At 45.4% G+C, this 18,045-nt stretch overlaps 1 protein-coding gene across 3 annotated transcripts; it reads right to left on the reverse strand.

Annotated features, from left to right (window-relative positions):
- Positions 1 to 2,674: 2,674 nt before the first annotated feature.
- masp2 (MBL associated serine protease 2) lies at positions 2,675 to 7,958 on the reverse strand. 3 transcript variants are annotated; one of them, XM_052051662.1, is made up of 6 exons: positions 7,614 to 7,958; positions 7,322 to 7,544; positions 7,084 to 7,261; positions 5,649 to 5,780; positions 3,032 to 3,228; positions 2,675 to 2,893 (listed from the first exon to the last, which is right to left on the reverse strand). In XM_052051662.1, exons 1-6 carry the CDS (start codon positions 7,619 to 7,621, stop codon positions 2,726 to 2,728), a joined length of 906 nt encoding a protein of 301 aa, XP_051907622.1. In that variant the 5' UTR covers positions 7,622 to 7,958; the 3' UTR covers positions 2,675 to 2,725. The 3 variants fall into 3 exon arrangements, with proteins under 3 accessions (XP_051907622.1, XP_051907638.1, XP_051907630.1); XM_052051678.1 differs by having other exon boundaries at positions 7,322 to 7,444; positions 7,614 to 7,955; XM_052051670.1 differs by having other exon boundaries at positions 7,322 to 7,482; positions 7,614 to 7,954.
- Positions 7,959 to 18,045: the final 10,087 nt, after the last annotated feature.

An 18,045-nucleotide genomic window follows, 5' to 3' on the forward strand; every position in this document is an offset into this window, starting at 1 on the left:
CCGGGTACTCCGGTGTCCTCCCATTTTCCCAAAACATGCATGGCAGGCTGATTGGGCACTCCAACTTGCCCCAAGGTGCGATTGTGAGCACAAATGGTTGTTTGTCTTCGTTTGCTATGCGATTGGCTGGCAACCGGTTCAGGGTGTCCCCCGCCTACTGCCCGAAGATGGCTGGGAAAGGCCCCAGCGCCCCCCGTGACCCTTGTGAGGATAAAGCAGAAAATGGATGGATGGATGAAAATATCACAAGGCCTTATTCATTCCATAAATAGCTGTTAAACCCCACAAGGTGAAAGTATAGCTCTGCAAATACTTGTTCCCTTTTTCAATATGTCATATTCATCTTAAAACACTTTTTTTATGATGCTGCCCCTTCACAATTATTTTACTACAATTCATTTTTGATTGTTTTATATGAGGAGAATCCTTTATTAATTAGAATGTCTTCTTGAAAGTCAACCTGCAGTGTGTTTGTCTGGAATTTAAAAAAATATATACTGTCAGAAAAATGAAAAAGAAATAGTCATTTTTAATCAGTGGAACCCCGCCTGTATTTTGTCAATACATTCACACATATGATGCAGACGAGAAGCAAGTTGTCAGCATGCTACCGCTCCACATCTTAATGCGTGTCATGGTGGGCGTAATTCCTGTGGAATTAGATCCGACTGGGCTGCTGCGGGAGGAGCCCATTGTGTCGGGATTCGACTTTTCTATCATATTGAATTCAGTGTTGTCTGAGGGTGCAAATGTGTTGCTCGCATTGTGGCCAACCATGGCAGAGGACTTTAAATATCTTTTCTGTTGTTCTTGTTTGTTGTGAAAGCAATCATTTTATCATGTGGGGCCACTGGAGGTTCTAAATAGTTTATGGGGTGTTGAAGGGGTGGCGGGAGGTCCAGTTGGGAGAGCAGAGGTTACAACCCCCTCACCGACACACACTCGTACAATTGCACACATCCACATTGCACACTTTTTAAAAACTTTTTTTTAAACTTGAGCTTGATAAAAGATAAATACTTGCACGCCTCCGTTGTTTTGTCTTAATCATCGCATCAAATCTCATTATATGTTTAAGTACAGTAACAATACAGTATATTCTAATTAACGAAATAATGAATGTTTTATTGTAACGTGTTGCCATGGATTGCAGGGTTTGTGCTTATTTTGAGTACCGTATTTTCCGCACTATCAGTCTTTAATGAATGCCCTATTTTAAAACTGTTTTTAGAAATAGGGTGCACTGCATTATAAGGCGCATAGAAAAGAAGCGACAATAGTGGCTGTGGTTGTGTTATGCATCCACAAGGTGGAGCAACGCTAAAGGGAATACAATACAATACACCTTTATGTATATCGAGCTTACACAACCACTGCAGCTGCAACAATGTGCTTTACAGAAGATTTAAAATACTACGTCCAAGAAATAAGAATATCGATCCATATATCTATATCTATCTATATATTCATTCATTCATCTTCCGTACCGCTTGATCCTCACTAGGGTCGCGGGGGGTGCTGGAGCCCATCCCAGCCGTCTCCGGGCAGTAGGCGGGGGACACCCTGAATCGGTTGCCAGCCAATCGCAGGGCACACATAGACGAACAACCATCCACGCTCACACTCACACCTAGGGACAATTTAGAGTGTTCAATCAGCCTGCCACGCATATTTTTGGAATGTGGGAGGAAACCGGAGCACACGGAGAAAACCCACGCAGGCCCGGGGAGAACATGCAAACTCCACACAGGGAGGCCGGAGCTGGAATCGAACCCGGTACCTCTGCACTGTGAAGCCGACGTGCTAACCACTGGACTACCGGGCCGCCCTATCTATATATCTCTCTCTCATATATATATATATATATATATATATATATATATATATATATATATATATATATATGGCGAACTGTTGGTTTTTTAGAATATACAATGCTTTTAAGTGCGCCTTATAGTGCGGAAAATACAGAAATTGTATTGACTTCTTCTCAGCCAAAATAACTCATAACAGTTACTATGCCAATTTGTCATCATGTCAGCCTAATTCTACATGACTGTAGTCAAGAATTGAGTAAATCAACACAAGGGTGCTTCTTTGGCTCCTCACCACTCGAATGTGTGCCACTTTAACCACACTTGCTGGGCAGAGATGCATAAAATGCCAGCGAGCAAGTACAAAAGTGCCAACTTAGAAGCAATTTCATGGTTGTGGAGCACCCTACAATAACTGTTTTGACAGAGAAGTACAGATGGAATTAGGTAGGAAGAAACTGCATATGTATGAAGGTTCAAAGAGTAGCTTTGACAGATCCTTGGTTCCTCGACACTTTTTTTCTTTTTTTCACTGAACTGATTAGTCATTCAATACATCTGTCTTTAGCGAAAGCGCTATTTGATCAGCTCATTCATACTGAGGAATTACTATGGTGCCGTTTATCAAAAAAGCCTGTCCAATCACGGAACCTCATGAGACATGTTATTTTAAGCAATTCAGGGACAGCGGTTACTACAGTGGATGGCTTGTCATTTTATGAGATTACAGGGTGCATGAAAGGGTTAAATGTGATTTCAGGATTGCATTCTTCATTCCCTTGAAATCAGGGAAATACTGTGCAACAAAAATGTCACTGTACCAAAAATGGTTGTGTCTAAATTACATTAATAAGAAGACGTTTAGTGTAGGCTTTGCTATTTTTTATTCCTCTACACACTTGAGTTTTGGTTTAAGCGAGGGTCGGAGACTTGATACTCGTGTACTTGATCATCCATCCTTTGTTTTTCCCACTCGAGTCTGACCTAAATGCAATGTGGACTTGGTGACTTCCGCTTTGGATGCTTTCTGGCCTTGCCGATCCGCAGTATGGTCCATACTCTCGTCCGGCCGTCGAAATCTACCAAATAACAAGCAGTGAGGGTGACTTGGCCCAACAGTACATCACCTTAGCGGGGAGAAGGCAGCTACATACTGCCTACAAATTCATGAGGACGAATTCGTTGTTGGGTCACTGCTTACAAGTCTCATAACTGACCTTCAACATATCATATGGACAGGGGACGTCTGGGTGTCCTTCTATGTCAAAAGGTTCCATAAAGTCCAGGATTATTTCATTGCCCTCTGGAAGAGCGATGGTGTGGTTGCAGAGACACATGGGTGGATACGGGCTCGGGTAGCCTGGACTTGCCAGATGTCCTGACAGGTTGGTCGACATCAAGCTGAGGCAAGGCACTGTTGAAATACACCATACAACATACTGCCGCATCTGTTGCGTTTGTGTTCACAATACTTCCATCCATCCGTTTTCTAATCCGCTTTATCCTCACAGAGGTCGCGGGTGTGCTGGGGCCTATCCCAGCTGTTTTAGGGCAGTAGGCGGGGGAAACCCTGAACCGGTTGCCAGCCAATCGCAGGGCACACACAGAAAAACAACCATCCAGGCTCACGATCACACCTAAGGACAATTTGGAGTGTTCAATCAGCCTGGTATGCATGTTTTTAGAATGTGGGAGGAAACTGGAGTACCCGGGAAAAACCCATGCAGATTCGGGGAAAACATGCAAACTGTGTTAGAAATGGTATGTTTTTATGTCAAAGACACTTGACAACAAGAATCAAGAAATACTGTTTATTTTGTATTTCTTGATTCTTGTCGTCAAGTGTCTTTGAGTACCATGTAAATCGCTTTCCCAAGAAATGTATATTTCCACATTTCCGGAAAACCAAATAAAACAATTTGTCGAAAGTACATTGGTGTTTTTATTGATTTGGTAACAATTAATGGATTAAAAATGAATTTGGCCATTCATGCTGTTAGGCTAATGATGTGCCTTTAGAAATCAGAGGAAAGCACAGTATATTAGACAGAAAGAGAGTAGCTCGGCTGTTGTTTTGTGAATAAGTAGCCAACCACTTGGTTAAAATTAAAAAAAAATGACAGACCAACAGCGTTCCAGCCTTTAAAATAGAAACATCTCATAATGTAGAAGCCTGGTTTCTTTGACTTATGTTACTTTGAAAAACAAAAAATAAGTTCTTGCTTTTTTTTAAAAATAAATATACAGTACATTTGTCAATTGGCTCCTCTTGGCGCCATAATTGATGGCATTCATTAAATTTAGTTAGTGACGCAGCTCGTGTGCAGATGTTGTCCCGGACAATACAAATGATTGTTGCAAAGAGGCAGTAATTAATATAATTCGTAAAATCTGTGGGCAGATAATCCTTTTTTTTTTAAACCGATTCATTGCTTGATTTATTTTATCTCCCTTTTTTCTCCTCCAGCAAATAACGATCGAGTCAACGTACTCAAATCGGTAATTATGATGCATTACTTCATGTCAGCACACTATTAGTGTTGCACACAGGTATCAATTTTTAATATCGATTTGAAGTTGCCTCTTACGGGAGAGTCAACATTAATTAGCCGTGTCTTTTGGCAGTTTGGCAGAGATCAAATGCTTCATGCAATTTGACTGTCAAATCTATCAGCAGCTGTCCGCTGGAATGGAAATCGAAATCTCTCACAAATAGACTGTGCAGTTATGATGAATTGGCAGAGTGCGAGGGGGCCATCTTTTCTGGACTGGTTGTGGCAGTTGTGATGTCTAGTAGGTTTTTTTTTTTTTATCAGTATGTTAACTTGGTCGGTTTCCAGTCTCTATTTGTTGTGTTTAACTTAATTTTGAAGCTCTTCAGACACGGGTGAATCCGGAATCTCTCTGTAGTCGCGGTGAGGAGCACTAGGCTCCACATTCTCTTAAACTTCCTCCCTGACGGAGTGTGTGTGGTCCGTCGCTGTGATTTTAAAAATGAGCCAACCTGTTCATTAACACAATTAAAGAATTTGTTTTATTATATAAGACAGCATTACATTGATTGAATGACATCATCATTTTCAGCAGATTAAGAATCACATGTCCATGAAGACCAAGCGTAGGGAGAGAGAGAGATGCTTTTTCAAGATGTCAATCTGTCAGGATGTCAATATTTCGAGGTTGTGTCAGCTAAAAACAAAAATATGAATGTTTGTTGAGCACACTGTTCAGTTGACAGTGTTATCTACATCGCTTTTTAAACACTACGTTAAAAAAAATGTGATTACATGCAGTTACATCACTTTGTGTGACTTTAGGTTGCAAAATGTAATTGTTTTATTTATTATCAATGTACAGTATATTATACATGTTGAGTTTAGATGTCACCGCATTTGTAGTTAAAAATTTCAAGTGAGACTGCCTGTATTTCAGAAATTATTAAAACATGCATTACTGTTGAGTAAAATCCTGAAAATACTTTTTTTTAATTAAATGATTATGTGAAGTCAAAAGGGTTGCCGTCTTTATTTTACTTTCAATAAAACCGAATGTTGTTCTTGAATGTCACTGTCAAAAAAAAAAAAACGCTTCAATTAAGTGTCAAAACACAATCAGATCACATGAAAAAGTTCAGACTAATCAAAGTAAGCAACTAATGTCAACAAATGGCATTTGTAATATACACTAATCTCTTTTGAGTTCAGTAAAAACCTGATGTTCCAGTGTACACTATCAGTGATACTACTACAGCAAAGTAAAAGACTTAATTTTGTATGGTAATTAATTGCAAGATCATTTTTTTAGCGGCTTTTGTCAAATTAATGTCTCGCTCACCTGTACATGATCTTTTGTTGAGATGGAGAAGATATCCTGGCCTGCATGTGCAGTAATAGCCACCAATGTAATTGTGGCAGAAATGGTCGCACATTCTCTCCTCGTGCATATTGGACCGACACTCATTGATGTCTGCAAAAGACAATCAGAGGGTAAAGGTCATGCTCCATGCTCCAATTGATTGTATGAGATTGGTGTTAAAGGGAGGTTGTGGGTCAAGGCTGCAGCAAGTTGCCAGGTTGTCTTTTGGCATTTGTTTGTAATGTCCAATTCGAGGGAATTTAAATTGGACTCAAAACTTAGCTGGATAACAAGACAGGTCGTCATGGAGGTCATTTTCGCTTTGAGCCTGAACTAATGAGCACAGGTGGTTTGTGCACCATCCTCATGAAACGATTAAATTGTCATCATTGATTGTGATGTGAAGTCTGTTATACTGATATTACTGAGTTTAAATATCAAGGGCGAGAGTGTATTATTATGGCTTTGGAGAACGTTGATTTATTTTAACAATCTATATTAATATGGTGGACCAGTCAGGATACTATTCCCAGTTGAGTGCAATCTTTTGACAAACTAATTTCAATGTAAAATCGCTGAATGTCACGGAAATATGTCAACACACAAGTGGAAACGGTCATAGCGACTGGTAAATACATGCAATTAATGTGTTTCAAAGGATCTACCTCAATAAATATCGTGTAAGGAACAGAATTTGGACCCAGGCACGATTTCTTATCATGAACACGAGCACACAGCTCGCGAATCAAGTGGCTAACCGACGGCTAGCTAAATAGCTAGCAGGTTACCGACATGGCTCCACTTACCTTTCCATCCAATAATTTTATTCATCAGAAGGTGTCTCTGAGCTTTGTCTGGTCCCTCACCTAGGACCTGTTTAGCGTGGGTGACCCTAGCGGGGACATAAAGCCCCAGACAGCTTAGCCTTCGGATCATTGGGACACATAAACCCTTCCACCACGGTAAAGTGACTGCTCATGGAGGGGAATTTTTGATTTGATTATATAAATTTTTGGACACGCGGTTGTCATGTTCATAGTGTGTTTTTTTAATGTACTCTGCACTTTAAAAGTTGAATATTTAAAAACAACTACATACGTGTATTTATAGACAATAGACTGCTTTTGAGTGTTGTATTTTCTTTAATCTGCTTCATTTACATAGAGCAGAGTTGTCATTTGAAATTATTTTTCATTACATATTCTTTCTATAACGAATTAATAAAAGTGAAAATGTATGTGTTAAGACTCCGTAGCTCAATTTTAAAGGTAAGCTTCTATTTTTTGAAGAGGCTGTTTTATAATTGCTAATTTGACCCGTGTCATAGGAAACAGCCAGATTCAGGCAAATCTGTGCCTTAAGCAAAAAAATAAATAAATAAAAGAGAAAAAAAAGTTTCACTATTTGACATCACCTTCCGAGGTGTAAAATGCTTGGAAGCCAGTGAATCGCTCCTCGTTAGAGTAGTCGCTCCTAAAGACCACTGACATGCGGTTGCCGGCTGACAGGATGACGGTGTTCCTCGGGGCGCTTTCATCGTTTTTCTCTTCTTCGCCACAGAACCTCACGGTATCATTCCCCTCTGCCAAAACCTGTTTAGACAGGGTCAAGGCACTTCTAGCCAACAATCAAATTGAGTAAGAGGACCGTACCTGAATGTAGTCGTATTCGCACAGGTTTGAGGGTTCAACGCTGAAGTGGGTGAAGTAGAGTTTGACCCTGTGGCCCTGTGGGACGGTGATGTTCCACACCATGTATGTGTTATCAGGGTATGGCTGGGGGAAGTTGGGGGTGGTAAAGTTGCCGTATAAGCCTGTCATTTCCACACTCAGCGACACATGGAAGAGGCAGAATAGGACAAATACGCAGCCACCGCTATCACGATTATGTGTGAGTGCAGCAGTTTTTTGGAATATATGTTATAAAAAAAAAAATGACGCTCACCTGGTCATGTTGACATCGGTCTTCAAATATGTTCTCTCTCTTTGAATTGCGTTGTCCTCAGCTCGGTGCTCTGCGGGTAATTGAACCTGTGTGTCCTTCCTGGCTGACAGTTCGGTAAACAAAGTACGACAGGCACATGATCCGCGTCATCATCACCCACCTCCCCTGGTCACAGATGTCAGAGGAGCTAGACATCAATAGTATGTTGAAACTTCTTCATCTTGCCATTTTACAAGTCGGAAGGAGAACTGACAGCTCATCACCCCCCTTATAAAACATACAACACATTTATATAAAGAAATGATGCCAGAAGTTAAACGTCACTTTTTCCAATGACTCAGCACTACATAGAATAGCACGAGCCAGTTCACCTCCCACCAATATGTTTTCCAAGTAAATGCCAATGCAAACCAAATCAACTGAACCACCCTGAAATCAAATCCTAGCACCCCTAAAATTTGAGAGATTACTTGGGCGGCCCGCTAGACCAGTGGTTAGCACGTCGGCTTCACAGTGCAGAGGTACCGGGTTCGATTCCATCTCCGGCCTCCCAGTGTGGAGTTTGCATGTTCTCCCCGGGCCTGCGTGGGTTTTCTCCGGGTGCTCCGGTTTCCTCCCACATTCCAAAAACATGCATGGCAGGCTGATTGAACACTCTAAATTGTCCCTAGGTGTGAGTGTGGGCGTGAACGGTTGTTTGTCTCTTTGTGCCCTGCGATTGGCTGGCAACTGATTCAGGGTGTCCCCCGCATACTGCCCGAAGACGGCTGGGATAGGCTTCAGCACCCCCCGCAACCCTAGGGAGGATCAAGCGGTTCGGAAAATGGATGGATGGACTTATTTACTCTATATTTTTCTCTTGTCTTTTTTTTTAAAACAAGCTAGGAATGTTGTACCGTATTTTCCACACTGTAAGTCGCACCTAAAAGCATTCAATTTCCTCAAAAGCCAACTGTGCACCTTATAAAACGATGTGCCTTATGTATGGATCAATATTCTGATTTCTTGTGTCACGTCGCGCGTCCGCCAGCAGGTGGCGGGTCTTCTCCTCCGCCATTCGGCACACCTGCCCGTAATTTCGGGCTGATTACCCCCCCTTTATTTTGAGACTCCGGCAGTCATCTCACTGCCGGAGAATTCCACGCCGCGCCATTGTTCTTTCGCGAAAGTAAGACCTAAATTAATATTACTCATTGCTTCCTAGCCTTTTGGCAATTGTATCGTCGTACCAATTATTGATTGTATTTAAATTATCCCTATAGTCTATTCAGATAGTCCTCGCTTTTGTTTTCCGCGAGCGTTTTCTGTTGTCACCTTATTTATACCCTGGTCCTTATTTGACCAGCGCTTTTTGTTATTCTTCTTGTCGGGTATTTTGTGTTCCGTATTAAAGACTTTTTCTGTTCTTTGACAAGATCTCGTTTTCTGTCTGCTATCTCGGGGATCCACTTCCTTATTTTTTGTTGTGCACGAAGCGATCTGTCAATCGCTTCGGGCACAACGTGACAGAATTCTCCGGCCACCATGGATCCCGCAGACATGGAAAAGATCTTGTCCGCTCTGTACCGACAAGAGCAACAGATGAGTCCGCAGGGCCAAGCCCTTTCGGAACTCCGCAGCGCGGTTTCCATGCTGGCTCATCGGTTCGATAATTTCGAACCCCGTTTGGTACAGGTAGAGACACGGGGAGCACCCCCCCCCGTGGTTCGCCCTACCACCACTGAGGCTCTCGCATCATTCCCCACAATGATGAGGGAGTCCTCGCTTCCACACCCCCCACGTTACGGGGGTGAGCACGGGCGGTGTGGACAGTTTCTCCACCAATGCTCGCTCGTGTTCGACCAACAGCCTTCCGTCTATGCTAATGACGCCGCTAAAGTGGCATATATCATGAGCTTATTGACAGGTCCGGCGGCGTCATGGGCGATGGTGACGAGCGACGCGAAGCCGAGCCTCCGGTCTTCGCTCCACGAATTCGTTACGGCGTTCCGCCGGGTGTTCCACCATCCCGTGCGGGGCAGAGAGGCGGAGGGCCGGCTGCTCGAACTCCACCAGGGAAGGCGATCGGTGGCGGATTACTCGATCGAGTTCCAGATATTGGCCGCCCAGAGTGGCTACGGAGACCGAGCACTGTGTGGGCTGTTTCGCCATGGATTAAATCCCCAGCTCAAGGATGAACTGGCGACCCGTGACCACAGTTCCGACCTGGCGGAGTTGATCGACCTCTCCCTACGATTAGACAACCGCCTGAGGGAGAGAGACCGGGAACGTGGAGGTGATCGGTTCCCGTCCCGGCATACCGCGGAGGAGCCGATGCAGCTAGGTGGCGAAGACGCTGTTCTCGGCCATCCGGAGTCGCCGCCCTCCCCTTACACCAAGTACTGTGAGTCGCGACCCCGCGTAGTGCCTCCCGAGCCAAGGCGTATCGACCCCCGGCCGGGAAATCCCAACAGACTGGAACTCGAGGGGGAGATATTTGGGGAATCCCGGTCGCTGCGGGTTAGAGCCCTGGTAGACTCGGGGGCGGATGAATGTTTTATGGACACAGCTCTCGCGTCCGAGTTGGGTTGTGGTATTGAGGAGTTGGCTAATAAGAAGCGGGTTTGTGATCTCGATGGGCGCCCCCTGGCGGTAGTTACGTGTAGAACAGAACCACTGAAACTCCGCCTCTCCGGTAACCATGTCGAGCATCGCCGTTTTTATTTAATGCGGTCCCGTAATGCTCCGGTCATTCTTGGGTTGCCCTGGCTCAAGACCCACAACCCCGTAATTTCCTGGGAGCACCCAGCAGTAGGCAGTTGGAGCGAATATTGTTATAAACACTGTCTACGATCGGCCATCGGGGAACATGAACGAACCAGTGTCGAAACCCCCGAAGCTATCTGCCTTGACGGAGTGCCAGATTGCTATCGGGACCTTCGTGAGGTTTTCAGCGAGGATCGCGCACGCGCTTTGCCCCCGCACCGTCCCTACGATTGCGCCATAGACCTGCAGCCGGGCGCTCCGTTGCCGACCTCACGGCTGTATCAGGTGTCCCAACCCGAGCGCGAGGCGCTAACGGAGTATATAAACAGCTCGCTCGCTGCAGGTCTCATTAGACCCTCGCGATCACCATTAGGTGCGGGGTTTTTCTTTGTGGGGAAAAAGGACAAGACCCTGCGACCGTGCGTGGATTATCGTGGGCTTAATGAGATCACGATTAAAAACAAGTACCCACTACCATTACTGGACTCCGCCTTCGCCCCTTTACAAACGGCCACTATTTTTTCCAAACTTGATTTACGCAGTGCATATCATTTGGTCCGCATCCGGGAGGGTGATGAATGGAAGACGGCTTTTAAGACCCCGTTAGGTCACTTCGAATATTTAGTCATGCCTTTCGGGCTGACAAACGCCCCCGCCGTCTTCCAAAATCTTATCAACGACGTGTTAAGAGACATGTTGAACATTTTTTGTTTTGTTTATCTCGATGACATTTTAATTTTCTCCCGGTCGTTGCAGGAACACCAGCGACATGTCAGGCTGGTGTTACAACGGTTACTAGAAAATCGGCTCTTCGTCAAGGCAGAGAAATGCGAATTCCATGTACCCGTCATCTCTTTCCTGGGCTTCATTGTCGAACAGGGCAAGTTACGGGCAGACCCCAGCAAGACGCAGGCAGTCACTAGCTGGCCGGTTCCAACAAGCCGTAAGGAATTACAACGCTTTTTGGGGTTCGCAAACTTCTACCGGCGTTTTATCCGCGTTTACAGCCAGAAAGCGCTCCCCTTGACCCGGCTTACATCTATTAAGGCCCCCTTTAGGTGGGACCCGGCCGCGGACACGGCATTCAAAGACCTAAAGGCGGCGTTTACCAGTCCCCCGGTATTACAACATCCTGTCCCTGATCTCCCGTTTGTCGTAGAGGTGGACGCCTCGGATTCGGGGGTGGGGGCGGTGCTGTCCCAGCGTTCTCCGGTCGACCAGAAGCTGCACCCCTGCGCCTTTTTCTCCCGTCGACTCAGCGCTGCCGAGTCGAATTACGACGTAGGTAATCGAGAACTGCTGGCCGTGGTAGCCGCCCTACAGGAATGGCGGCACTGGCTCGAGGGGGCGAAGGAGCCCTTCACAGTTTATACGGACCACAAGAATCTCGAGTACCTCCGCTCCGCAAAACGACTGAACGCCCGTCAGGCCCGGTGGGCCCTGTTCTTCACCCGTTTCCATTTTATCCTTACCTACTCCCCAGGGTCCAAAAATACCAAACCTGACGCCCTTTCCCGTCTCCACGACCCCGCTGAGAAGGACCGGTCTCCGGAGGCCATTCTCCCGGCCCAGTGCATTTTGGGGTCTTTGCAGTGGGAGATTGAGCAGCGGATCCAAGCTGCTCTGGAGGGGGTTCAGGCTCCGGCAGAATGCCCCACGGGGAGGCTGTTTGTGCCTCCGTCGCTGCGGTCGGAGGTCTTACAGTGGGGACACGGGTCTAAGGTCGCATGTCATCCTGGGGTGAACCGGACTATACAACTCGTCGCCCAGCGGTTCTGGTGGCCGGAGCTCCGGAGGGACGTGACGGACTTCGTCAGTGCCTGCACCTCCTGCGCCTGCGGCAAGTCCTCACGCCGGCCCCCGGCGGGGTTGCTCCAGCCGTTGCCCGTTCCGCCTCGTCCTTGGTCCCACATCGCCCTGGACTTCGTGACGGGCCTACCGCCATCCCGTGGGAGGACCGTCGTCCTCACGATCGTGGACCGGTTCTCCAAGGCTGCCCATTTTGTGCCTCTGTCCAGGTTGCCCTCGGCGCTGGAGACCGCCGACCTCCTTATCCAGCACGTCTTTCGCCTCCACGGTATTCCACTGGACATTGTCTCGGACCGTGGGCCCCAGTTCGTATCCCGCGTCTGGAAGCGGTTCTGCCGGTCCCTCGGGGCCACGGCCAGTCTGACCTCGGGGTACCACCCCCAGTCCAATGGACAAGCCGAGCGTGCCAACCAGGATCTGGGGGCAGCCCTCCGCTGTGTGTGCCTTCACCGTCCCTCATCCTGGGTCGACCACTTACCCTGGGTGGAGTACGCGCACAACACCCTCGTCTCTTCTGCCACGGGTAGGTCCCCCTTCATGGCCGCCTACGGGTACCAGCCGCCGCTGTTCCCGTCCCAGGAGGGGCAGGTGGAGGTCCCCTCTGTGCAGCACCACCTTAAGCGGGCCCATCGCGTGTGGAAGGAGGCCCGGGCTGCGTTGTCCCGCACGGCGACCAGGAACCAGCGGATCGCGGATCGTCGCCGGCGCCCTGCTCCTTCGTACGTGGTGGGACAGAAGGTGTGGCTGGCAACGAGGGATCTTCGCCTGGCCGGCACGTCTGCGAAACTGGGACCCCGGTTTACTGGACCATTCGAGGTCGAGGCCGTCATCAGCCCAGCTGCAGTCAAGCTCCGGCTACCGCCCACCATGAAGGTTCACCCCGTCTTCCACGTCTCCCTACTCAAACCCGTGTCTTCCAGTGACTTGGCTCCTCCTCCCACGCCGCCGCCCCCTCCGCGGGTCGTCGACGGTGACCCGGTGTACACGGTTCGTGCCATCCTGGACTCTCGGCGCAGGGGAAAGGGGTTCCAGTATCTGGTCGACTGGGAGGGCTACGGGCCTGAGGAGCGGCAGTGGGTGCCTCGCTCCTGGATCCTTGATCCGTCCCTTTTGCGCGACTTCCACACTGCACACCCTTCCAAACCGGGTAGGCCGCCGGGAGGCGTCCATTGAGGGGGGGGTACTGTCACGTCGCGCGTCCGCCAGCAGGTGGCGGGTCTTCTCCTCCGCCATTCGGCACACCTGCCCGTAATTTCGGGCTGATTACCCCCCCTTTATTTTGAGACTCCGGCAGTCATCTCACTGCCGGAGAATTCCACGCCGCGCCATTGTTCTTTCGCGAAAGTAAGACCTAAATTAATATTACTCATTGCTTCCTAGCCTTTTGGCAATTGTATCGTCGTACCAATTATTGATTGTATTTAAATTATCCCTATAGTCTATTCAGATAGTCCTCGCTTTTGTTTTCCGCGAGCGTTTTCTGTTGTCACCTTATTTATACCCTGGTCCTTATTTGACCAGCGCTTTTTGTTATTCTTCTTGTCGGGTATTTTGTGTTCCGTATTAAAGACTTTTTCTGTTCTTTGACAAGATCTCGTTTTCTGTCTGCTATCTCGGGGATCCACTTCCTTATTTTTTGTTGTGCACGAAGCGATCTGTCAATCGCTTCGGGCACAACGTGACATCTTGGACGTAGTATTCTAAATGTTCAGCAGAGCGCTTTGTAACAGCTTCAGCGGCTGTGAAAGCTCTATATAAATAAAGCTTTATTGTATTGTATTATATTCGCTTTAGCGTGGCTCCATCTTCATGGATGCATAACACAACTGCAGCTTCTATTCTATGTGCCTTATAATGTGGTGCGCCCTATACATGAAAACAGTCCATTTATTTAAGGTGCGCCTTATATTATGAAAAGCCTTAGTGCGGGAAATACGGTAAATAACCTGTTAAGAACAAAAATACAGCTCCGAGTGTGCCTCAAAAAAAGATTTGCAGCCCCCAATGCCTCTGAACTCTTCTCAGCTACGCTGTGTGTGTGTTATCTACACAGAGCAATGTGCTGCCTTCGAGTGTCATTCAGTTGCAGTGTAAGTAAATGCCTCAGGAAATATGTAATGTATCTTAACTTCAATCACTCAATACCAACACACTATTATCATGACCATTCCACATGTCTGCTTCTTGTCGGTCGAATCAAAGCTTTGCGTTGATGTTTTTATGGATTTAGCTGACGTTTCTTTTCTACCTTGGAAATGTTTCTGGTGGTCAGAGACAGTAAAATCGTAATGAAATAAGCTAGCTGCTGTGTCATGTGTCAAATTTTAGGGTCTGGTATATAACAGAAAATAAAGCATTCTGTTAAAATTTGTCGTTTACATCCAGAAAATTTGTAGGGTTACGATGTTTGTTGAAACAATTAAACAATAAACAATTCATTCCCCTTCTCCTGTGGGTTTGTCAAGAACAACCGTTATCATTTTTGATGGTTTACTCACAGACTTTGCCTAAAGGTGTACTGCATCTCTTTTATAATGTGGGAATATAATTGCTTTCAGATGTCCAAAATATTCTGAAATGCCATTACTTCGATACCTCTGATCCTACAACTGCCCATTGTACACGTATCTTTTATCTGGAAATAACATAAGAAGCTGAAGACTGGAAGAAGTTATGTTCGGCCTCATATTAATGCAAAACATGTCACAGCTTCTATTTTTCTTACAACAATATGTAGTTTATTATAATCCTCCAAACAAAAATCAACGATGACAACATCGGTTTGGAGGAGGCAACAAGATGTGAAAATTATTATGCAGACGCGAAAAGACTGGTTGGACATTGACGCAAATCAGACAAGACTCACACAGATAATTATTTCACAGCCTGCTCTCATGGCTATTAAGTGGTGAGGCGGTTAAATAAAAGCCCCAGAACAATGACGACACTTGTTTCCCTACTCCCATTGCTTTCAGTAGACAATCTCTTTTTGTTTGGACATCATCACATCACAAACTTTCCAAGTGAATCTGCAAACATGCTGGATGTTTTGTTTGTTTGTGTGATTGATTGTATTTTATTGTCTGTGTCTGTCCAATGCTTGTGTAAGACTTGGTTCATGATAACTTATATAATTACAGAGTATGAAATGCAAATCTGTTTTGATAGAGTGCATATATTGACAATATTCAATTGGTGTAAGGCCCTTTCAAGTGGAACACATTTTGTTTTTAACATTTTGTTCAGCTTTTAATGCCCAAGCGCACATTTTCTGGCCAATGGTGAATGACTATAATTATCCACATAAACATCATTGTTAACTCCTTTTTGCAAATGACCTCTCTGACGGTTCACTTTCAAATTGGTGCAATGGTGTTTTTTTTTTTAACTATGACGGTGATGTGTGAGCTTGGGTGATGTTGAGTCACAATGCAAGGCACATTTTGATGGCAGATGTTCTCTTTTTTTTTTTTTTTTTTGAATGCCATCCAGTTGCCACGCTGCCTTTGAAACTTCAGAATGTCACCCTTTGACAAATACTTTATGGAAAAATATGGACTAAAAACATAAATAACATATTGATGCTTTATTATTATTTTTTTTTTCGCTCATTAGTCATTTGGGGGCGGCCCGGTAGTCCAGTGGTTAGCACGTCGGCTTCACAGTGCAGAGGTACCGGGTTCGATTCCAGCTCCGGCCTCCCTGTGTGGAGTTTGCATGTTCTCCCCGGGCCTGCGTGGGTTTTCTCCGGGTGCTCCGGTTTCCTCCCACATTCCAAAGACATGCGTGGCAGGCTGATTGGACACTCTAAATTGTCCCTAGGTGTGAGTGTGAGTGCGAATGGTTGTTCGTTTCTGTGTGCCCTGCGATTGGCTGGCAACCGATTCAGGGTGTCCCCCGCCTACTGCCCGAAGACAGCTGGGATAGGCTCCAGCACCCCCCGCGACCCTAGTGAGGATCAAGCGGCTCGGAAGATGAATGAATGAATGAATAGTCATTTGGGTTCTCATGTTCATTTCCTCTGGTAGGGAAAATACATGTTGGTGTCTCAATAGGTAGCATTTTGCCTATCACTACGCACTTATTGTAAATCATTGCCTCCAATTATTTGCAGCTTTTCTCAACACTTGATTGAAAAATTGCAAAACACTGCTGGGTGACATAATGTCCTTATTAGCACATTTGTGACATCGAGGCATTCTGTTACATGTGTCAGCCCTTTCACACACGCACGCTTGCTTGTGACACGACCATCATCCATGCTTTCATACAGATACAGGTACTTTCACAAGTGAAGGAATTTGCTTAAAGCCCCCCCCCACCCCTTGTGTACCCAATGAAGGGTCTTTTGACTGCATGCGTGCTTTCAATTCGCTTAAGTCAGAGCACATTTGTTTTTGAAAATGTGTCTTAATTAAAGTAGTCTGGTGTCAAATAACGTCTTAAGGCAATCTTTCAAGCTGAGACCTTTGCCAAGTGCCTCTGAATGTCACTCGAGGACTTGACACTCAAATGCCACAATGATTAGACGTTGCAGGGCGGAGAACTCCAACGTCAATGTTTGAATGTTTTATTGACGTGATTGTAAAGATTATTTGCTGACAGAAAGAACAAGCTTGGGTGACCGGCACTAGCCCCCCGTTTAAAAAATATAAATACTGACGCAATGCGACTTCACGGGCTATCCTTTTCACACACCTGAACTGAAAAAATATTTTAGGATTCCAAAAAATGCAGGCTCAAAAGAAAGTGAAATTACAAAAATCTTGAAAGAAAATCACACCGACAGAGTATAAACTGAAATCACTGGTCACAAGGTGCCAGGAAAAACAACGCATGAAACCAAAAGCGCTTGCAAAGGCAAGGTTCAATAGAACACGGAGAATACACAAACGGAATATCCAAAAGTCCAATAAAACAAAGAGCATTTCGAGAATAACAAAATCCTGACAAACAAGGACCTATGATCAATAAACGAGAACGACTATGAATGGTGTCGAGAGCGCTAGAAAAATCACACTTTAAGCAAAACGGCAAGCAAGGTCGGGAATCTGACAAGGCATTGGAGAAGTCTTTAAATACAAAGCCAGGCTTGATGAGGAAGCGAGGTGCAGGTTCACCTGCTGGAGGGAAACGCCCTTCACTCCAACTGGAGTTGGAACACAATCAAGACAGAACGTGACAATTCCTTTTTCGCATTGTCTAATTCTTCAACTATTCTCGATTGTGTACCTACCGTGTGAAAACTGCAACTACCATCAACCTATTGCTTATACACATCTCGAAATATATTTGACAAGACAACATAGACCAGGGGTGTCCAAACTTTTTGCCAAGGGGGCCAGATTTTATGTGGTAAAATGTCGGGGGGCCGACCTTGGCTGACATTCTTTACATTGAACAACAACATTGTTCAACAAATTTTAGTAAGCCAGTCTGTTTCACATTTACATTTTTATTTTAATTTCAACAATCTTAAGAATTTCTTTTGGTTCATTTGAAACAGGTATATCACATGTAACTGTTTATTCACTTGACTTTTTCTTAAACAGAAGTCTCCTGAGTGCAAATTGATTGATTTGAAACATAAAATGTATCACCATGACTTTTCAATAGTCACAAAACCTTTGACTCGAACAACGGGGAAATGAACAAGCAATACACATATCCACAACTGCAAGGATCATTTGAAATATGACATATCAGTCAATATAAACACGGAGTGATGTCTTGTTAACTCGTGAGTGATGCCCTCTAGTGTCTAAATGCTATTACTCATTTAGTGAATGCTATTACTCATTTAGCCACTAGAGGGAAGCAGTACTCTATGAAACATCACTCACCAGTCTACGAGACCTCAGTCAATGCAACACGTGTT

This window comes from Hippocampus zosterae, chromosome 2 (assembly GCF_025434085.1).
Source record: "Hippocampus zosterae strain Florida chromosome 2, ASM2543408v3, whole genome shotgun sequence".
NCBI classification, from domain to species: Eukaryota; Metazoa; Chordata; class Actinopteri; order Syngnathiformes; family Syngnathidae; genus Hippocampus; species Hippocampus zosterae.